General features: G+C 44.7%; 1 protein-coding gene across 7 annotated transcripts in view; it reads left to right on the top strand.

Annotated features, from left to right (window-relative positions):
- Positions 1–23,652, top strand: part of ACSL4 (acyl-CoA synthetase long chain family member 4) — a 98,905-nt gene that overhangs the window by 34,823 nt on the left and 40,430 nt on the right. For 5 of the 7 annotated variants that reach the window (XM_070759524.1, XM_070759525.1, XM_070759521.1 and 2 more), the window contains 3 exons: positions 11,823–11,899; positions 15,155–15,661; positions 16,909–17,086. In XM_070759524.1, coding sequence (XP_070615625.1) covers positions 15,311–15,661; positions 16,909–17,086 — 529 coding nt within the window. In that variant the 5' untranslated portion in view covers positions 11,823–11,899; positions 15,155–15,310. The remainder of the gene's footprint in view (positions 1–11,822; positions 11,900–15,154; positions 15,662–16,908; positions 17,087–23,652) is intronic. The other 2 variants (XM_070759522.1, XM_070759523.1) reach the window with 1 other exon arrangement.

The raw sequence follows: 23,652 nt of genomic DNA, 5'->3' as shown, positions 1-23,652 counted from the left end.
ATTTCTTCCTTGCCACCGGAGTTTCAGTCTATCTTGACTATTCTGACTAACACCATTGACGCTAAACTCTCATCTTTCAATGTGCCTTCTCTGTCTCATCCCTCTCCACGCTCCTCCCGTCCCGTGAGTTCTTCTCCTTCCTACAGAGCCCCAGCCATGGAGGTCTCTGACTCCTCTCAGGAAGAGGATGAGGACGTGGATGCAGAAGAGGATGATGACCCATTTCAGCGTCTGTCGGAAGATGAGGAATCTCAGATTAAGATTCCAGCCCCAGCTGCTATCTTTCCTTCGCAGCTTTTCAAATCTCTCCTGCTTAAAGCTAGAGTATCCACGGGGCTAGCCGGGCAAGAAAAACAGGCTACTTCTTCCTCAGATCCTCCGGAGGATAATCTTCCTTTTTTTCATGAAAGAACAGGAAGACAATGAGGTAATTCCTATGCCCAAGTTGTTTAAGGATGCCTTGCTTAAACAGTGGGACCACCCAACTGCTGGCTTTACTCCCACTCCCAAGGACTAGAAGCTCTACAAGCTCTCCTCCGTCTATGAGGAACTCCTAACATGTCCCAAGCCAGATGAACCAGTGAAGACTCTCCACTCGACTGCCGCCATGCCTGGCGAAGCAGAGGAGGTCCTCCGGCCAGAGGACAAACGACTTGAGCAATGCTCAAAAGGAGTCTTCTTGCAGACTCATGGGCCTTTAAGAGTGCTGCAGCGGCATCCTTCTTTTCCAGAGCTATGCTCTTGTGGCTTCGTCAGCTCCAACCACACCTGCCTCCAGATGACTTACGGGGCCAACAGGATTTCAACAAAATCTTCGCAGCTGCCCAATATGTAGCAGATGCTACCCTCCAATCTTCCAGATTTGCAGCCAGGTCAGTAGCAGCCTCCACAACGGCCAGAAGACTTCTATGGCTCCGCCCTTGGCAGGCGGGAGTAAGACAGAAGTGGCAGTTAGCCATGGGTCCGCTGAAACGTGACCTCCTCTTCGGAGACCTTCTGGACCCTCTCCTTACAGAGACCACAGACAAGAAAAAGGTCTTGGGACCTACCACCAAGAAGGCCCCTAAACCGTAGCCCTTTCGGCGCACAGGGCGTCTACAGGATCAGGGCTTCGCATTTCAAAGGAGTCCAGGTCAGTTTTCCCCTCGGTTTCGATCCCAATCTAGAACCACCAGGGGCAGAGGTTCCCGTTATCAGAGAGGATCCTCTTCTACCAGGGCTTCCAAAAGAGCCAGATGGTAAGTTTTCCTCCTTTCCCATAGGCGGTCGCCTAGCCTGGTTCTCTTCCGCCTGGCACCGTTCTTGTAAGGACCCCTGGGTCATTGACACTGTGGAAAGGAGCCTAAGGTTAGAGTTCATTTCACCTCCCCCTAACCGTTTTATTTCTTGTCCTTCTCCCAGTTCCCCTCCATCTCGTATCCGAATGGAGGAGGCTATTTCTCATTTGTTGACTATTAGAGCTTTTCAACCGGTCCCCTCTCTCCAGAGAGGTTTAGGCTTTCTCCCATCCTCTTCATGGTCCCTAAGACCTCTGGAGGCTGGAGAGCCATCTTAGATCTAAAAAAATTGAACCGGTTCATAAAATATAGGATTTCAAAATGCATTCCTTATCTTCCATTTTTAGCAGCTCTACATCGGGGAGACTTTATGGTGTCTCTGGATCTCACGGAGGCCTTCCTCCATATCCCCATTGTCAAGGTCCATAGGAAATTTCTGCGCTTTGCCTTTCAAGGCAGGCATTTTCAGTGTAGGGCCATGCCATTTGGGCTCTACTCAGCTCCCAGAGTCTTCACTAAACTCTTGGGATCCTTGGCGGCTCATATCCGGGCTTCTCCCATTCATATTTTATGTTATTTAGATGACATTTTAATTCATGGAAATTCCAGAACTGGGTGGCGGCAGACCTCTCTTTTACCATGTCGGTTCTACAGAATCATGGTTTCTCCATAAATCTTTAAAGGAGCCACCTTGATCCATCCACTTCCATTCTGCATCTGGGAACTATCATTAATTCTGAGTTATCCCAGGTTTTCCTCTCCACTGAGAGAAAACGCAGCCTTTTGGATCTCATTGCTCGCATCCTGCCCCAGCAATCTACCTCCATTGCCACCCTATCTTCCCTTTGGGTAAAATGGTGTCATCTATTGGTATTGTCCCCTGGGCCTGTCTTCACGCCAGGGAACTACAGTGGCTTCTATTACCTCCCAGAGATCGGGCCACAGCAACTCGAATCGTCGCCATTCCACCGACGGTTCGCAGATCCCTCAAGTGGTGGACTTCTCCAGCCCTAGACAAGGGATCTCCCTTCCAGTGCCCCGACCAGTTGTAGTCACCACAGATGCCAGCCTCTCGGGCTGGGGAGCCCACGCCCAGGGTCTTTTAGCTCAGGGCACATGGGCACTGGAGGAGGCTTCCAGGCCCATCAATTGATTAGAATTAAGAGCCGTGTCTCTAGCTCTAAAACAATTCCAATCTCACATCTCCAACCAGCATGTGCTGATTTTCACCGACAATATAGCCACCAAAAGCCATATTTGCAGACAGGGAGGCACAAGAGCCTAGGCCCTCAGGAGGGAGGCCCTGAAGTTAGGCCTTTGGGCAGAGAAGAGTCTCCAGTCGCTTCTAGCCGACCACATCTCGGGGAGCCTCAACGTCCAAGCGGACTGGCTCTCGCGAGCGACCATAGATCCAGGCGAGTGGAATCTCCATCAGTCACTGTTCCACCAAGTCTGCCTCAGGTTCGGCCATCCAGTGTTGGATCTATTGGCGACCAAAGCCAATGCCCAGCTCCCTCACTTCATCTCCAGGTTCCCGTCTCCGGGAGCAGAGGCAATCACTGCCCTCAGGAGTCCTTGGCCTCCAGGTCTATTGTATGCCTTTCCTCCAATTCCAATTCTGCCAGACGTGATCAACAAAATCCTCCTGGAGAAGGCCCGAGTAATTCTGATTGCCCCTCACTGGCCTCGCAGGCCCTGGTTCGCGGACCTCCAACAATGTCCGTCCAGGACCCCTGGCGACTCCCCGTTTTCGGAGGATATGTTGCGACAGGGGGCCTCCTTCCATCCAGACCCAGAGTGGTTCCACCTCACCGCCTGGTTATTATCCGGAGGGACTTAGACCTGCGAGGGTATGACCCGGACACAGTGGAAATCATCCTGAAGTCTAGAAGAGGGTCTACCAACCGGATCTACGACCATACTTGGTCCAAATTCCATCAGTGGTGCTTGCAGAAGGGCTTATCTCCCCTGTGTCTTCCCACCCACAGGATAATCACCTTCCTCATGAAAGGCTCCCACCAAGGCCTCTCTACCAGCACCATCCGCCGACACCTGGCCGCCATCTCTTCCGTCTTGGCGGGGCCTCGCAGGCAGCCCCTCCGCTCCCTTCCAGAAATCCAAGAATTTCTAAGAGGAGTGGCCAACTTCAGGCCTTCTAAGATCCACAGATATCTCACCTGGGACTTGCCACGGGTTCTCCACTCTCTTACTCAGGCACCTTACGAACCCCTGAACTCTGCGTCCCTCAGGTACCTATCCTTCAAGGTAGCATTCCTGGTGGCGATTACATCCGCCCGACGCATATCTGAGTTGGCAGCCCTTTCTATCAGACAGGACCTTTGTCAGTTTCACCAGGACAAGGTGGTTCTGCGACTGGACCCCACCTTTCTACCAAAGGTCAGTTCCATGTCCCACAGATCTCAGGATATCATATTACCTTCCTTCTGCCTCCAACGAGAGCATCCCCTGGCAACTAGATGGCACACTCTGGATCTCACTAGAGCGCTAAAGGTTTATATCCAACGCACAAGATCCATCCGGAGGTCTGAAGCACTCTTCATAGCCTACCATCCCAGATCCTTGGGATCCAGAGTGTCTTCTACAGTAATAGGTCGTTGGATCAGAGGGACCATCTCTAAGGCCTACGAGACAGCTTCCCTTTCCATTCCAAGGAATATTACAGCGCATTCCACCAGAAGTGCTGCCACATCTGCCGCTTGGGCGACTCAGGCTCCGTTGGAAGAAGTCTGCAAAGCAGCCACTTGGGCCTCGCCAAATTCCTTCATCAACGATTCGTACGCATCAGCGGACGCTGCCTTCGGCAGAAGAGTACTCCAATCCGTTATCTCTCACGATAGCTATGTACTCCCACCCTAGGGACCTATCTCTTGGGTATGTCCCATGTGACTGCTGGACCCACTCCTTCAGTACGGAGAATAGGCGTTGATTGCTTACCTGAACGCCTCTTCTCGTACGGTGAGTGGGTACAGCAGTCACTTCCCTCCCTTTGTGTGGTCTTCTTTACCTTCTATTCTATTTTCTTATAACACATGAGAGTTGAACATTAAAGAGCTTCACTACTGAGCCTAGTCTATGGATTCGCGAATTCTGGGGAAGGGGCGGATCCAGCACTCTTTTTTAATACTAGGCTCAGTTCCAACGGATTGGACAGGAGCAACCCATGTGACTGCTGTACCCACTCACCGTACGAGAAGAGGCGTTCAGGTAAGCAATCAACGCCTATTATCTCTATCCTTTGTTGTGTGAACATCTGTGCGCTTGAAAAAAGGCAGGTTAAGTTGTGTATTTCTCCACCCACTTATGTTCAGTTTTCCCCCTTTTATGTCAGGCTCTTTAACTCATTAATGCTACATTTTCATTTTTAATTGTTGATTTTGGATTGATTCCACTCAATTGCAGTTGTAATTCTATTAAGAACAGACATATTGCTAATTTATGATCATATCCCACAGCAATCTTTGGACTGCCTAGTTAAATGCCAAAATCCAAGCCAGTCTTCACATGCAGGTGCTTTTAGCGTCTCCTCCAAAGAGCAGAAGAGGCTTATTCAAATGCTGGTTCTATGAAACCGCTGACTCCTTTCACCTCAAAGAAGCAGGTTTTGAAACTCCTCTCTGCTTTCAGAACCATGGTGCCATCTCACCTGATGTGGGAAGCTACTTCCCCCAAAAAATGGTCTGGTTATTTAAGGTTGCATAACTGGTTTTGCAGTTTGTGTTCCCAGCACATATTTTTTACTGAAATGTGCAATTATGTACTGCGCAGGGGGGAGGGTGCAAATGCAAAATGTGAATTGAGAAATGGTGGCGCAATCTGCATTAGATAGTTTTCTCAATTCATCCAAGTCAGTTTCCCTAAGTTTCCAGCCAGATGTGGTTGTGTACTATTAATGAGCAACAGCAAAGCCCCAATATCGTGGACCCCTCTGATGTGAGAAGTGAAGATCTCAACTCCACTCTCAGAAATTTTATTTTGTACTATCTCACGCCGTTTGATTATTTGACTGTATAGCCGCATTTCCATCTGACTAATTTGCTTACTCATTTCCTCAGCTTGAAAGGTTACAATAGGACATTGCTAGTGTGCAGTTGGAAGCATAACATAAGCAAATTGCCCCTGAACAAGTATCTGAAATTATTAGGAACAGCAGTGGGCTGTTCTAAAGAACTCTACATACAGCCTATTTTGAGTAGCCTTAATGATATTGCAGCTGGATCATTTAAAAGAATACTATTAATGCAAGGTTAGGTGGTATTTTCCCTTAATACACAACTTTTTTTAAAAAAAATAATAAATTTTATTAATTTTCAAACATTTTTTAAAAAATAGATAAACAAACAAAAAGAAAAAGAAAAAACCCTCTAACATCAACATACAATCAGTATTTCTGCATTGCTACATCAGATATTTCATTAATACATATAATCACAAAATCATTCAAATCATTAATATTTACATATTTACATCCTGTGTTTTACTAATTTTTATGTATCATTTGTGATTTTTTAAACTTCGGTTTCTTAACTCAATCCATCTGTGCCACTGTGCCCATACCTTCTAATACTCAGAATCTTTTTGGCCTCTTAATTCCATCATCAGTTTGTCCATTTCGGAACAGTTATATATCTTATTAATTATTGCTTTTTCTGGGTGGGTGGGTGGGTGGGGTGTTCTGTGTTCTTCCAAAATTGGGCAAAGGTAATTCTGGCTGCAGTCGTAATGTTAATACATAGCTTAATGTATTCTTTTTTCTGAGTTGACTGTTTAAAAATACAAACGTGATAATTGCTTGCAACAGAAAAAAATTGGACCAAGATGCCAGATTAGATCTTAAAATAGGATGTCTGGATGATAGAACATTCCCTATCAGCCTACTGGGCCAGAATGGGGCTATTAGAATCGATCTTACCTTGAGTAGGTTCACTTTGTTCACCATCCTGGACTGTTTTCAAAAAAGCAGAGATGTTATTTTTTGATCCTTTGGTAACAACTAAATGTGTGTTCTGTTTTTGAACTTGAAAATTGAGTTTAATTTGGATATAATCTGTTTATTATCAAATTAAATCAACATGACAGATTAGTTTATGAACACCTGATGTGGTTTAGATGCAATTAATGTGCAGTTGGTTTTAAGAATGTGTTATTTTAGACTCTCAAAAAAAACATCAAAGGGCCTATAAGAATAAAGAATAATGTGGAAGTGTAATATTATGCTACCTTAAATTCAGCTGTTCCTGAAAGTGATGGCTTTACTCGTGGTACATTAATGATTGTGCACTATTGCTGTGACTCCAGGCATTTTAAAGATACCAAGTACATGTGAAAATGGTCATCACATCCCTGTGTTTCAACTTGAGTCCCTTTAAGAATAGTTATTTGGAGATGCAGATGGAGTCTAGGACAACCCGCTGTGGGACAATTCAACATGGTGTTAATCATTACTTTTGTTGACACATTTTTGTCAAAGTTATTGTAACTCTTGTATTTCTGGATTGACTTTGTATTTGTTGGATTGTCCCGTGGTGAATTGGCTGCAGTGAATGAGCCATAGCAAATTGTCCATTCCAGGGTCAGATGTGCCGAACTTTATTTGCAAAACTAGAAGTTGGCAAGCCTATAACTTGGCAAAGACATTATGACATCTTCTGAATACTTAGCTGCCTTTTTTGATACAGTGGCTGGGACTGACTGATTCATAAAAATGGAATTGCAGTTTAGCATTATCCTTCTGCCAATTGTTTAGATTTTGCTGCGCTGCAGTTTGACAGAAAAACCTGATTTGGTATCAACCTCCCCAGTTTAAAGTGACCTCTGATGAGTTTCTAAAAAGCCCTGAGTTTTAAACATAGTTTTGACATCAGAATTGGTTTTTAAAACCCCTGACTTTAGGGATTAATCAAATGATAAGATTGGATTCCATGACAATGAAACTCTAGCATTGATTGCAGCTCATAAATCTTCTCAAAATCTCAGTGTTGGTAGAGCATAAAACAACCTTGATAGTCCAATTCTTCTGCCTGTGGTCCTGTAATAAGAAACAGTATAGGGCTACTGAATGAGCTTTACATATATAGCAACAACCTCCCTCCCTCCCTCCCTTCCTTCCCTGGACTCACCAGATCTGACCCTCAGCATCTTCAGTCTTTGGGGGTGTGGGGGGAATGCTGTGGGTAAGAACCAGCCACGCCAATCCCACTTCATGTCTGTGCAGACCGGTCACTGCTTGGAGCTCCAGCAGAAGTCCCCCCTCCCCCAAGTCCCAGGCCAACAGGGCTAGAGATGGCAAGAGGTTTTTTTGCAGCCGCTAAGAGAAGGGTCATGTGACTAGGGTTTGTGGGAGCGGCCTCGGTAAAGCTGTTCCGCGTGGATGGTAGTGGTATGTGGGACATGTTCTCCTCCCTTTTCCCCACTCCGGCCTTGTCTCCTCACGCCCTGTTGTTTGCATGGCAGCTGTGCATGATTTTGGGGGGGAGTATTTTAAGTGGGGGCTGAATATATAAATGTCTCAACTTTCCGCTGAATAGATAGCCAAGAAGCAGGCAGAGTTTGGTCTTTATTAGCAATCTACTATGAAATTTCTCAGATTTTTTCCTCTTCATACCAGAGGTGGGTTCCTTCCGGTTCGCCTGAGGTGCAATCATGTGACCACAGGGGGAGTGGCTATTAAAAGAGATTCTGGGTCATAAGTACCCCCAGAGAGGTCCATCAGAACCAATAAAAGAGAATATTTGTAGTTCAGGGTTGAAATGAGGGCTCCTTGGTGCTCTCTGAGCTGGCTTGTATTCTTGTAGGCATTTCATTACTCTAATACTGATGATGCTATCTAGTTAGGGTAACGAAACATCTGCAAGAAAGCTCAGAGCGCACCAAGGAGCCCTCATGAGAACTTCAAACAACTGTTAAGCATTTGGTCATAAGTCGAGGACTACCTGTACCATAGGCTTTTAACAACAAACATGTTCATGCGGCTTTAATACATAATATAAATGGAATTAGTTGAGTAACTACACAGTTAAATGACACAGAGAAATATTATTGCTGGCTTTTTGAAAAATGAATAAACTCTAGTCTAGACAGCTGACATTCTGAATATTACATGCTTAAGGCAGTAAAAAGTGCTGACTCAGATGGAAAAAATGCAGTGGGATCCTGAAATGCACCTATCTTGTCAGGAGTCCGTGACTGTAACTATTCCATTACAGTATTTACAAGTATATTTTCTCTAATTTTTTTTCTCATTTTCCCATCATATTGGCTGTGTTTGTGTAACACTGCATTCATTTCTATGATTTAATCAAATGTTTGCCTGCTGTATTGAATCAGACTCTTAACCACATAGACCAGATGTGTCAAACTCAAGGCCTGCAATGTAGTCGAATCTGGCTTATGGGGGCATCCTGGAAAATATAAGAGGCCATCCTGTATTGCTTTGGCCCTGTCTACCCACATCGCTTCAGCCTGGTCTGTTCAATGCAAAGAGGAAACATCGGCCAGCATGGCTTTGGCCCAGTCTACTCAATGCGAAGAGAAAACATGCCAGCCGTTTGGGGAGTGATGTCGAGCTGGCCATGCCCACCCATCTGGTCACGCCCACATCCAGTGAATGGCATCAAGCTGGCCACGCCTACCCAGAAACTCACACCTGGCCAGAGGTCAACCACAACCCTGAAGCTGCCCTCAATGAAATTGAGTTTGTCTCCCCTGAGATAGACTGATCTAGTTAAACCTGCTACTTAGGCTAAAATTCGTGGCTAAATTTACTTTGAAAAATCACACGTTCAGCCATTTTATGCCTTTTTCCTTCATATTCCCCTTCTCTCATTCACACCTTATTTATTTTTCATGCATGTATCCAATAGCATTTATATGTTATGATATATTATGTTCCAATGTTCCAAATAGCATCCAAAATTAAAATAGTGTTCGAGTCAAAGTCCCAATTTATTATTAGAGCCATGTTGGTACATCTGGGTGAAACCCAAATCTTTTGCCACCCAGTTGAAAGTTCAAGTTCTCGCCCCCATACCCACAAATCCATCATGTTGTCTAATCTTCATTTGTCATGTTGGCAGAGTCCACCCATCTCTTTCGGTGCAGAGACAAAGGATGACCTTGGCTTTCTAGAAAGAATTGGTTATGGCTACATACTAACCACCTCATACAATTCCCCCCTCCCATTTTCCCACAGTAGAAAGATCCCAAATAAAATGGCTTTGGACTGACATGTTGTGTTGTGTTGTATTGTGTTATGTATTATGTTACATTATGTTATGTTACGTTACATTTATGATTTATATTATATTATATTATTATCCACATATATAGTTCATGAACCAGTTTTACATGCACAAAACAAAGTTTAATACTTGACAATAACACAATAATGCTACCAATATCTAACTTTAGTGCATTTTTTTTTCCTATAATCAGTTTCATGTATTCATTTTTAACTTAGATTGGGCCTCATACTATTTTAGCATTAAGGTATTCCTCACTTTATTCCTGGAACTGAACCTCTTACAGCTTTGCTAATAGTTATTCACTGTCTCTCTGTGTGTGTTTGACAAACAGAGGAAGACAAATACAATTTTACCGTTCTTTTATGGCAGTGACTTTCAACCTTTTTTGAGCCACAGCACATTTTTTACATTTACGAAACCCTGGGGCACATTGAGCGCGGGGGGGGGGGGGCGCTAAAAAAAAGTTTGGACAAAAAAATTCTCTCTCTCTTCCTCCCTTTTGCATTATTTCTCTCTCCCTCTTTCTCTCCCTTTCTTTCTCTCTCTCTCCATCCCTCTTTCTTTCTCTTCCTTCCTTCCTCTCTTTTTTGCTCTCTCCCTCCATGTCTTTCTCTCTCTCTCCTTCCCTCCCTCTGTTTCTCTCTCTCTCTTGCTTTCTTTTTCTTGTTCTCTTTCTCTCTCTCTTGCTTTCTTTCTCTCTCTCTTGTTCTCTTTCTCTCTTGCTTTCTTTCTCTCTTTCTCTCTTGCTTTCTTTCTCTCTCTGAGCTTCACGGCACACCTGACCATGTCTCGCGGCACACTAGTGTGCCACGGCACACTGGTTGAAAAACACTGTTTTATGGTGTGGTCAGGTTAAATGTCATCATGACATTGTTTTACGATAGCCAGGGTTGCTTTCACCAGGATTTGGTTTTACTTGATTGCTTGATTAATCTCAGTCCTTTACTGTAAAACTTGCAGGTGTCAGATCTATGGTTCTGCCATTTCTCCAGGGAAAGAGGAGACCTGGGTCATATTATATTATACATTTGCTCCATCTCCTATGTATCCTATACCCTGTGCCTTATTGATTACCTTTTGCCTGGCGCCTCTGTGCCCTGGGTATTCGCATCTTCGGGGAACGTAAGGGAAGGGAGCGCCATGTGGGTTACATTGGCTGAAAGCTGGCAGAGGATGACGCTGAGAAAGTTCCCTTATCGTGTTCTCAGAGTGGCTGGTACAATATTATCTTCACACCTGCGAATTGGCTGAATCCACAATGGACTGTTGAGGGGGGTTTCTAATTCCTTAATTCTAACTGTATTGCCTGAGGGGTCTCAGAGCCTGCTTTTCTTTTGTCCTGCTATCACTTCAATAAAAGCTTCCTTTTGAAATGCCAAGTTTCAAGAGTCTTTGCTTTCTTGAATAAGGAGGAGAGGCCAGACCTTATAGCAGGATTGTATTCTTTTGAAATTGAACATAGGTTAGAAGCTTCCATTTCCAATCTAAGGACTGTGATTAGTGTTGTTAATTCAGATGAGAAGTATGTTAGTATTTAATCCAATTCACGTGCAAGTCTTGGCATCCCCTCCAAGATGTCAAGGTCCTCTTCTAAAGCAATGGGCGAATATTATCATGTGAGCATTCTCAGTTGTTCAATTAACATTAATAACAAATTCGCATGCTTGTTTTCAGCTCACCCACTAAATCTTGTATAAAGATAAGAGGTCTTTAGTTTTGCCACTTAATACATCCCTATTTCAGATTTCAGTAAGAACTAATTTATTTATCTTTCTGTACTTCTGATTTTCAGTATGTTGCTTTCTTTTAATTGATTGAAGTTATTTTATATAATTGATCTGATATGTGTGTAAAATATTCCATGACAGCCTAACAAGCTCTGTCTGCTCTCTACCTCACATTAATCAGTAATCTAACATAGTGGGCAAATGACTCCAAGTGAATTCTTGGGTTGATACCGAGCAAAACTACTGGCCTTTGATTAGTACTAGGGTAGAATATTATAGATTCATAGAATCATAGGGCTAGAAGGGACATTGAAGGTCTCATAGTCCTGGAGGAGTGGAAGAACATTCCAGGAAAAGACAGTTGTAATCCTCTTCTAACCTGCTGAACTCCCATCTACGAATCATAGGACTTGAAGGAATTTTGAAACTGCCTTGACACAACATTTTCCAAATAAACATGAATGCTCAGAACAGGATAGCAAAGCAAGAAAGTTACTAACTTGATAACAGTCAAGGCAAAGTTACTAATTTTTTCATAAAATCTTTTCTTATCCTAGAAACAAATACTGCCTGTTTCCCTGTCCTTGCTGTGGATTGAATTTGTTTAGAAGACCTGAGTTTTCTTGGAAGCAATGTAAGTAGAGTATCAGCCTCTCTTTATTCATCTTTTAATAACTCATATAACTCAGTAGTCTTGCTTTTGCAGAATATATACAGTAAATGTAATACTGTATATTGTTATTTCTAATTGGGGGAAATAATGAAGAAAATTGGGTATTTTAAAATAGGATTTGAGACCCTGTCTGGGAGTTGTTTATCAATCTAAACGAATGGGCAGGAAAGCTGATTTGGAGCTGATTCTGGAAATCCCTGTGTTCTTGCATATTTTGCTTTTTCAGAAACTGTTAAGCGCTTCATTCTTAGATAATTCTTTGTGTCATGTGTTATGTTAAACATTGATTGTAATATTAACATCTTTCTGTGTATGTTCTTCATGTGAAATCTACTTCTGGAATGTTGAACAAACTAGAAAAAATGACCAAAATAGCATTTAAGGAGCTACCATAGGAGAACAGCAGGCAGATTCTGGCACTAGAGTCAAGAGAGGAATCATTCTGGAGTCCTCTATGTTCCCAAAAATGGTCTAAATCTAACCCCTCTTATTTATTTATTATTTAGATTTGTATGCCGCCCCTCTCCGCAGACTTGGGGCGGCTCACAACAAGATACAGCAATTCATGACAAATCCAAATAAATTTAAAAGATTTAAAAAGATTTAAAAAGAACCCCATTTACTAGCAAACACAAATATACCATGCATAAATTGTACATGCCCGGGGGAGGTGTTTCAGTTCCCCCATGCCTGACGGCAAAGGTGGGTTTTAAGGAGTTTACGGAAGGCAGGGAGAGTAGGGGCAATTCTAATCTCTGGGGGGAGTTGGTTCCAGAGAGTCGGGGCCGCCACAGAGAAGGCTGTTCCCCTGGGGCCCGCCAACCGACATTGTTTAGTTGACGGGACCCGGAGAAGGCCCACTCTGTGGGATCTAATCGGTCGCTGGGATTCGTGCGGCAGAAGGCGGTCTCGGAGGTATTCTGGTCCAGTGCCATGAAGGGCTTTAAAGGTCATAACCAACACTTTGAATTGTGACCGGAAATTGATCGGCAGCCAATGCAGACTGCGGAGTGATGGTGAAACATGGGCATACCTAGGTAAGGCCATGACTGCTCTCGCAGCTGCATTCTGCACGATCTGAAGTTTCCGAACACTTTTCAAAGGTAGCCCCATGTAGAGAGCGTTACAGTAGTCGAACCTCGAGGTGATGAGGGCATGAGTGACTGTGAGCAGTGAGTCCCGGTCCAGATAGGGCCGCAACTGGTGCACCAGGCGAACCTGGGCAAACGCCCCCCTCGCCACAGCTGAAAGATGGTTCTCTAATGTGAGCTGTGGATCGAGGAGGACGCCCAAGTTGCGGACCCTCTCCGAGGGGGTCAATAATTCCCCCCCCAGGGTAATGGACGGACAGATGGGATTGTCCTTGGGAGGCAAAACCCACAGCCACTCCATCTTATCCGGGTTGAGTTTGAGTCTGTTGAAACCCATCCAGGCCCCAACAGCCTCCAGACACCGGCACATCACTTCTACTTGAATTATATTAACTTTTATCTAGTGCCAATTTAGGGTTGACCTTTAGTTGACTAGATTCAGGCATGAGCAATAAATCACCATAACTGGAACTTAGCATGTGGTTCATCTCTCGCCTGAGGAATACGCAGAATGAAGAATTAAGCGGAATGAAGAAGAATGACATTTCATTCCAGTAGCTGGGATGTAAATCTCACGGCTTTGTTTTCAGTGAAAGCCAATCACTCAAGTCCCTTTGGACTTGTGGACTTCAACTTCAACAAGCATAGCTGGCTAGAGAATTCTGGGAGTTGAAGTCCACAAGTCTTAAAGTTGCCAAGGCTGAAGACCCCTGATCTAAGTCATGGTTGTCTCAAAGCTGCCTTTTCCAAAAGCCACCTGGGCTTTCTTAGTGTTTTGAAGTTTGAAGACCTCTGCTGTGGAAGCTTACAGGGTGTTAATGGTTAATGCAATAACCAAATATATAAATCTGCTGTTATGCCAAAAATAACTAGTTAGAGTAAGCAAGCAAGCAATCACAATACTCAGAAGAAGTCTAAAATGAACCATATTCCATTATTGGGATGGGGAGAATCCAGTCTGCAACCTGTAAGTATTTTAAGATGGAACTGGTTGCCTAGACTTTAAGGCCGTGCTTGAAGACTACAGAATCTTTCTGGAGCTTCATTACAATTTTCCCCTGGAACTGCCTTCCTTACATATGTGCCCTCCAGAGGCTTTGCCTTGCCCTTGCCTTTTTTCAGTAGCCTTCCTCTTCTGAATATTGGCAACATGAAATACATTGATCATTGGCAGAGGGCTGAAAATAGATCTTCTTGAAATTATAAAAATTGGCATTAATTTCAATGCTCCTAATCCAACCCAATGCTCCTAATCCAACATAATACTTTGATCACATGAGAGAGAAGGACTCACTGGAGAAGAGCCTAATGCTGGGAATGATTGAGGGCAAAAGAAGGGGACGACAGAGACTGAGGTGATTGGATGGAGTCACTGAAGCAGTGGGTGTGAGTTTAAATGGACACCGGGGCATGATACAAGACAGGAAGGCGTGGAGGAACGTTGTCCATGGGGTCGCAATGGGCTGGACATGACTTCGCAACTAACAACAACAATCCAACTCTTGTCTTCATGCCTTTAACTTTAATCTTTTAGTTTGGGCTGGTTTGAACATTAACTTGAAAGGATGCAATTAAAAAGTCTGCTGAAGTTAACTTTCTAAAGAATTTATGTAATAATTAACAGATTTCTTAAGTTTGCAACACATCGTTTCCCTTACAATAACAAAAATCTTGCAAATAAACAGCTCAGTAAACAACAAAGAAAAATGCTTGTCAGAATCATAAACAGCCTTCGCTAAATCTTTGTTAGCCCTTCCACATTGTGTGTGTGCGTGTGTATCCATGCGCTTTTGACCATAATGATGTAATGGCCATATCGTTAAATTGGATTAAAAGCATAACATTTTAAGAGCAAAATGTTTACCTACTTCTGCTAAATATTTAGAGTGGGGCAAAGATCCATTAAACATAGATGCTTCCTTCTGATGCAGTGATTTAAATTCCATGACACAGTTTACAAATTTCAGAGCGGCTCCTTCAATGTCCAGGGACCAGCTGCATGTTGAAATGAATCCAATCAAAAACTGAAGCTAACCAATTGTTGCGGTTTTTCTAATGCCATGATCTTCAAATGATTTTGCTGCTGCTTATTGCTGATTGTTGCTGATCGTTTCTAACCCTTTAGTGATCCTTCTAATCTTCAAGCATCTAAAGCCTTCGTTTCTGCTTTTGCCTGCTGCTGCTCCTGCTGCTGTTTCCTCCTTGAGGGAAAACTCTTATGAAACTTGGATTCCCCAAAAGGACAGGTGGCTGATCTAAAAGAAAAAGAAAGGTGTCCATTATGTATCTTAAACAGAGACTGTGGACCCTTGTGTGGTTCCCCCTGTATTTTTTGATAAATATGTACAGTGCTCTTGTATTCATACCTTGGTATTTTCTTACAAATGTTAAGAAGAAAAAAGATATGGCGAAGCGCTTAAAAGCTAAGCCCGTCTCTGACATCCCTGGAAGTCCCTATCGGTCCATTTCGCATATGGAATCCTTAGCCAATATAGACTTTCCTGGAGTGGACACACTGGACAAATTGTTTGACCTCGCTGTGACAAAGTTTGGGAAGAAAGACTGTCTGGGAACAAGAGAGATCCTGAGCGAAGAGAATGAAATGCAGCCAAATGGGAAAGTATTTAAAAAGGTAAGTGACTTTTGAGCAGGTGTAAATCATCCTTCCCAATAGATTTTCAGGAGGCATGAAAAGTTAAATGCATTGATTTCAAATAGGACAAGAGGAAAGCTAGAATTAGTTCTGAAAGAGAGGTATGACCACAAATGAGCCCACAAGTGAGATGGTTGCTATGTTTTGCCCCATTTTATCATCTTTCTTGCTAAGAGACTCACTGCAGTTTTGAAATTAGCAACAGGGTGGTTAAGTGACTCTGGTTTCCCCATTGAATCTGCTTTCCAGAAGGTCACAAAAGGGGATCACGTGTCCCAGGGACACCACAACTCATAAATCAGTTGCCAAGGGTCTGAATTTGGATCCATCTGACCGTGGGCCAGCTGCAACGGTTGTACAGTAGTCCCTCGCTATACCGCGCTTCACCTACTGCGGCTTCACTTCATCGCGGGCTTTCAAGAAACATTAATGAGAAAAATCATTCGCGGATCTTCGCTGGTTCGCGGGTTTCTGAGGAAGTCGATCGGCAGATTTAAACAGCCCGCCGAACTCGATTGGCAGGTTTTTTTTAAAAAAAAATATCTAAAATTGTAAATACTGTATTTAAATACTGTATCTAAAATAAATACTTTGTGAGAAGGGTTTATAAACACTTAAAATAATGAAAACTTACCAAACAATTACAATATAAATACTTAAATAAGTACTATCAGTTGATAAATTCCCCATCGCGGATTTCACCTATCGCGGCCGGGTCTGGAACGTAACACCAGCGATAGGTGAGGGACTACTGTAATATGAAAAATATTTGCAAGTAACTTTGTTCAGTGTCATTGTAACTTCAGGTGGTGTCTAAGTGAACGGTTGTAAGTTGTAGTAGTCCCATTTCCTTTTGAACTCTCTTCTCTTTGTTTCACAGTGGCCATCATGGAAATATGGATTTCAGGTGGCCCTTTCATTGTTACTTTGCAGTGCTGATACAGGCACAGTGCTTTCAATCACGCGTTCTACAGTAGTTATCCTCTAGATTGGAAATGGGCCACTACATGATAAGTGCTTCAGGGGAGATCCTTTTATTGAACCGAGTGGAGCAGAAAAGGGGAATCTAGAGTGGCTTGGACAGTTTCTTAAACAACAATCAAAACTGATTCAGTATAAATAGATTTATATTAGCAGTGGTTAAACTCTTTCATTTTTTAAGTTGTCTTTCTTGTTTTGATTTCCTTGCTTTAACGGTAACTGATCAAATGTTTAATCTTGACCAGTTAATCCTAGGGAACTATAGGTGGCTGAACTATGAAGAGACCAACCAAAAGGTGAAACACTTTGGGAGCGGGTTAGCGGCGCTTGGATTGCAGCCAAAGAGCACTGTGGCCATATTCTGTGAGACTCGAGCTGAATGGTTTATTGCCGCCCAGTCTTGCTTCCGGTACAACTTTCCTCGTGAGTATCCGTGCTGCATTCCACCCCCATAAACAAGGGCCAGAGTCCTGATTCTCTGCAATGTGTCACCACTCCTACAAGATGTTTGTCCTCAGTGCAATTCAGTTTTATTTGATTAGTCAATTGAGCATATCAAAGTAAAAATATTGACCACATCGGCCATAAAAAAACTGCAACTTATCATAAACACTATACAATAGTGTAAACTGGTTAAAATACAATACAATTAGATAAAATTAAGAGAATTTAAATAAATGTGACATGTCGTCATCCAGCACAAAGATATCTTAGAAACAGGCGCCTGTGTTGAATTAATGGCAACATTTATGCATATGGTTCAAATATATACAATGTGAAATAAAATAACAAAACAATTTGTTTTAAAACCAGAGTATTTATTAAAGCACAAGTCTTCATACCTTTACCAGAGTATTTACATACTGGGATGACCCAGGGCACAGCACAGAGATAACAAACAGCTGGCAGCTCAAACCAGCCCTTTTAGTGCTCCAGATCTTCTCCAAACAGCCTCTGGCTGCAATTAGTCCAGCCCAGCACTGTCTGCATGGCCACAAATCCCAAATTTATTTGGCAAAACAAGAACAAAGTAAGGAGCTCAGGGAGCAAAAAGATCCAGATAATCAATCCAGAATGCCACACAGGAATGCAAGGATTCTTGGCAAATTCAAACGTCATCACACAACACTCAAGGAACTTAGGGTTTGTTCCCAACAAATGCCTTTCCCCACAGTGTCTCATTAAGCTGGGCGGGGCGCTCTCCTTGTGAGCGGCCTCCTCCATCTGAGCTGATGCACTCTCCAAGCCCTTGCAGCAGAAGTGGGGGGTTCATGCTCTTCGGCTGAGCTCTCTTCCTGCATTCAGGCCTTGCTAATTCCGAACAGCCCTGCCTGGACTGACTCTGCCCTTCCCCAGTTTCTTCCAAGGCCAATGAGCTGCCCCCCCCTCACTGTCAGTTCTTGTTCCAGCTCATCTTCCACAGCAGAGTCAGACTCCGACTCCGACGGGGGCATGATAAAAAAATTGAGCATTCCATATGCCTTCTACATCTTACATTGTTCACTTTATAAAACTGTTGGCACACAGAGAGTCCTTGACATAATTTCTTTTGCTAAATGAGACAATTGTTAGATGAGCTTTGTCCCATTCCCTGTATTGAGAGAGCGGGTCTACCAGTCACGTGGGTTGCTCGCTGTCCAATCCATCGAGGACCGAGCCTGCTGGATCAGCCCCTTCCCCAGAATTCGCTCGTTCCTCTTGCAAAACACCTTCCCTTCTTTCTATTCAGATAAGTAAAATTTAATTCTGTCTTTTACTAGAGCTTGCCTTGGTTGCGCGCCAGCCTTACTGGGCTCAGCGCCGAGGGAGAAGCCGCAGTGCGGCTCCTGCGGTTTTTTACAAACACCCTGCTCGCGCTGATGCCGGATTGCATTTAAAAGTAAATCTACTTGCCCAGGAGGTTTACTGGCAAGCTAAGGATTGATTTAAAAAGAAAAAAAAGGGCTCTTTTTCCTCCTGCGGTGTGGGACTGTTAGCAAATTTTCCCTTGATTGTCCCCCAGACTTCAGACTCCCCTCCGTTTTTAAAATCTTGGAGCGGTTTATTTTGGCGCGAAGGCCTTCAGCGTCCAGTAATTGTCGGCCCTTGCAGATCACCCACATGTGTCTCGTCTGGTGCCAGTAAGTCCGCCGCTTGGCCCTGGAGTAAGCTTTGAGTCCCTCAGGCCTTTTCTCCCTGGCTAGGCCTCCAAACCAGTGTGCCTTGGTTTACTTTTTTGATTAAGGTTAGTGAGGCCTCCCCTTCTGTACTCTCTGGCACAAACTCTGGTACCAACCAGATTGACTTTGAGTGGCAGACGCGCCTGGGCCTAGGAGCAGGGCCCCCTTCCCCTTGGGAACGTTGCCCTTGAAACTTCTCCCATCAGATTTTGGCTCAAGTCTCGTCCCTGTAATTTGTTCAGGCCATGACTTCGTTTCCCAAGAGAGGCACATCTAAAGGTCCCAGAGAGGTTAGGCCTACTGGTGATGAAATTGATAATATCCCCCAGGCCTCTTCCTCCTCTTCCTCGGGAGCCCTACAATGGCTAGACCTACCAGGGCTGAGAAGAGAAGGGACTTAGCATTGCAGAGAATCCATGAAAAATCTGCTAAACGTTTAAAGGTGCAGGCCCAAGTGCACATTAACTCTGACCCCCCCAGAGGCTTCTAACCTGCCTCCCTCTGGGGTCCCTCTGCTTTCTCTGAATGAGCCAAACCTAAACAGACCCCAACCTAACTTATGGGGCTTAGGTCCAGAGGAGTCAGATATTATGGATGATCCCTCTGAGCCAGACCCATCCCAGGCCTTTAGGGAATCTCCATCTTTACCTGCAACCATTACTAATCTGCCTCCAGAATTTCAATCTATGTTTTCTGCCTTGTCTAAAGCTATTGATGCCAAGCTCTCGGCTATCAATGTGCCTTCTCACTCTCGTCCCCTTCCACGCGCCCCCCAGCCCATGAGTTCCCTCTCATCCTACAGAGTTCCAATTAATGAGGATTCGGATTCTTCCCAGGATGAGAATGAGGACGTGGACCTAGAGGATAATGATGACCCTTTTCAGTGCCTGTCAGCAGATGAGGAATCTCAAATTAAGATTCCAGCCCTGACTGCGATCTTTCCAGATAAACAGTCTGCTCCTTCCACAGATCCTCCTGAGGAACATCTACCATACTTCATGGAGGAACAGGAAGACAAAGAGGTCATCCCAATGCCCAAATTGTTTAAAGATGCTCTGCTCAAGCAGTGGGACCATCCAGTCTTTGGCTTCAACCCCACAACCAAGGACAAGAAATTATATGAGCTTTCTCCCTCTTATGAAGATCTTCTTGTCTGCCCTAAAGCTGATGAACCTGTTAAGACTCTACACTCTGCAGCAGCTATGCCGGGTGAAGCAGAGGAGGTTTTGAAACCCGAAGACAAACGCTTAGAGCAAATGCTCAAAAGATGTTTCCTCGCAAATACCTGAGCTATCAAGAGTACAGCAGCAGCAGCATCTTTCTTTTCTAGAGCTATGCTTTTATGGCTTCAACAGCTCCAGCAGCACATTCCCCCTGATGATCTACAAGGCCAACAGGATTTTAACAAAGTTTTTGCAGTGGCCCAATATGTAGCTGATGTTACCCTGCAATCATCAAGATTTGCAGCCAGGTCAGTAGCGGCCTCAACAACGGCCAGAAGGCTTCTATGGCTGCGCCCGAGGCAGGCGGGAGTGAGGCAAAAATGGCAGCTAGCGCGATCACATATTTGGTGACCTCCTGGACCCCCTTCTCACTGAAACCGCTGAAAAAAAGAAAGTTTTGGGGCCCACCAACAAGAAGGCAATCAAAACTCAATCCTTTCAACGTCCCAATCGTCAACAGGATCAAGGGTTCGCTTTCCAAAGAAACTCAGGTTAGTATTCCCCTCGTTTTCGCTCCCAAGCTGGCAGAAACCCCAGGGGTAGAGGATCCCATTACCAAAGAGGTTCCTCCTCGACCAGAGCTTCCAGAAAGCCCAGATGGTGAGCTTCATTCCACTCCCATAAGGGGGCGCCTGGCTTGGTTCTCCTCCAGATGGCGCCATTCTTGTAAGGACACCTGGGTTATTGCTACTGTGGAATGGGGCCTTCAATTGGAGTTTATTTCCATACCTCCTAAACGTTTTATTTCATGCCCATCGCCCAGGTCTTCCCCATCTCGTATCCGAATAGAGGAAGCTATTCAACATTTGTTGTCTATCAGGGCTATCCAAGCGGTTCCATTTTCCCAAAGAGGTCTGGGCTTCTACTCCATCCTCTTCATGGTACCTAAGACTTCTGGAGGATGGAGAGCCATCTTGGACCTTAAATATTTGAATCAGTTTATTAAATATAGGAAATTCAAGATGCATTCTTTGTCATCCATCTTAGCCGCTATCCATCCTGGGGACCTTATGGTCTCCTTGGATCTCATGGAAGCCTATCTTCATATTCCCATTCACAAAGGTCACAGAAAATTTCTATGTGCCTTCCAGGGCAAGCACTATCAATATAGGGCCATGCCCTTCGGGCTCTCCTCAGCTCCTCGAGTGTTTACTAAGGTCCTAGGAGCCCTGGCAGCTCACATTCGAGCCACGCCCATTCATATTTTTTGCTATTTGGATGACATATTAATTCATGGGGCCTCTAAAGAGAGCACCTGCTCAGACCTCAACATTACAATGTCTCTCCTACAGGATCATAGTTTCTCCATTAATCTCAAAAAAAGTCAGCTTCATCCGTCTACTTCTATTCAACACCTGGGAGTCATCATTAACTCAGATCTCTCTCAGGTCTTTCTCTCTACTGAGAGAAAAGTCAATATTGAGCTCATTTCCCAAATACGATCTCAGAGAAGGACTTCCATCGTTACCCTATCTTCTCTACTGGGAAAGATGGTATCCTGCATTGGCATTATCCTCAGGGCCCGTCTTCACGCCAGGGATCTCCAATGGCTTCTGTTACCGTTCCAGAGATCGAGGAACAGCAATTCGACATGCCTCATCACCGTCCCATCCACAGTTTTAATATCTCTTACGTGGTGGATCTCCTCCACCCTGGACAAGGGATCTCCCTTCAGGTGTCCAGACCAATTCAACATCACCATGGATGCCAGCTTATCGGGCTGGGGAGCCCATGCCCAGGGCCTGATAGCCCAAGGTACGTGGTTGGCGGAGGAGGCTTCCAGACCTATTAACTGGCTGGAATTGAGAGCAGTGTCCTTAGCCCTCAAACAATTCAAACCGCACATCATCAATCAACATGTTCTGATTCTCATGGACAATATAGCCCCAAAGAGTCATATTTGCAGACAAGGGGGCACCAGGTCCAAGGCCCTGATGAGAGAAGCCCTGAAGTTAGGTTTCTGGGCAGAGAGGCATCTTCAGTCGTTAAAGGCCGACCACATATTGGGAGTCCTCAATGTACAAGCGGATTGGCTCTCCCGGTCGACTCTAGACCCAGGAGAGTGGAGCCTTCATCCGGCTCTGTTCCAGCAAATCTGCCTCAGGTTCGGTCACCCATCGCTAGACCTATTTGCAACCGAGGCCAATGCTCAACTCCCTCGATTCTTCTCCAGGTTCCCATCCCCAGGAGCGGAGGTGACCAACGCACTCAAAATCCCTTGGCCTCAAGGGCAGCTTTACACCTTCCCTCCAATTCCAATTCTCCCAGATGTGATCCACAAGATCATCCTCAACAAGGCCCAGGTGATTCTGATAGTCCCTCACTGGCCACGCCGGCCCTGGTTCGCGGACCTACAACGTCTGTCTGTCCAGGACCCCTGGCGACTCCCCGTTTCGGAGGATATGTTGCAGCAGGGTGCCTCTCTCCATCCAGATCCGGAGTGGTTCCACCTCACCGCTTGGCTATTATCCGGCGAGGCTATTATCCGCTTGGCTATTATCCGGCTATTATTTATTTTATTTATTTTATTTATTCAATTTTTATGTCGCCCTTCTCCTTTGACTCAGGGCGGCTTACAACATGTTAGCAATAGCACTTTTGAACAGAGCCAGCATATTGCCCCCACAATTTGGGTCCTCATTTTACCTACCTCGGAAGGATGGAATTATCCGACTTAGACCTGCGAGGATATGACCCGGACACTGTAGAAATAATTCTAAAAGCCAGAAGAGCGTCCACCAACAGGATCTACGACCATACCTGGTCCAAATTCCACCAATGGTGCTCACAGGAGGATCTATCCCCCCTGTGTATTCCCATCCACAGGATAGTAGCTTTCCTCATGAAAGGGTTCCAGAAAGGCCTTTCATCCAGCACCATCCGTCGCCATCTGGCAGACCTATCTTCGGTCTTAGCAGGGCCTCGCAGACAACCACTCCGCTCCTTTCCGGAAATTCAAGAATTTCTTAAAGGTATTTCAAACCTCGGACCTTCCAGGGTTCATAGATACCCGTCCTGGGACTTACCGCTGGTTCTCCATTCCCTTACACAGGGACCATATGAACCCCTAAGATCAGCGTCCTTCAGGTACCTATTTTACAAAGTAGCATTCCTGGTGGCACTAACATCTGCCCGACGCATCTCAGAATTGGCAGCCCTTTCAATTAGGCAGGATCTATGCCAGTTCCATCCGGACAAAGTAGTCCTGCGCTTGGACCCCACCTTTCTACCCAAGGTCAGTTCAATGTTCCATAGATCCCAGGACATTGTGTTGCCTTCATTTTGCTCCAACCAAAACCATCATCTTGCGGTCAGATGGCACACCCTAGATCTCACCAGAGCACTGAGAATCTACATCCAACGGACAAGACCCATTCGAAGGTCTGAAGCTCTATTCGTGACCTACCATCTCAGATCTATGGGATCCAAGGTATCCTCAACCGTAATAGGCTGTTGAATCCGAGGGACTATCTCAAAGGCTTATGAGTCAACTTCCCTCACCATACCTAGAAGTATCACAGCACATTCCACAAGAAATGCACCACATCTGCTGCATGGGCAACTCAAGCTCCATTGGAAGAAGTCTGCAAAGCAGCCACTTGGGCCT

This window comes from Erythrolamprus reginae, chromosome 8 (genome assembly GCF_031021105.1).
Source record: "Erythrolamprus reginae isolate rEryReg1 chromosome 8, rEryReg1.hap1, whole genome shotgun sequence".
NCBI classification, from domain to species: Eukaryota; Metazoa; Chordata; class Lepidosauria; order Squamata; family Dipsadidae; genus Erythrolamprus; species Erythrolamprus reginae.
Note: the sequence above shows the minus strand (reverse complement) of the source record. Positions and strands in the feature narration are given on the sequence as shown.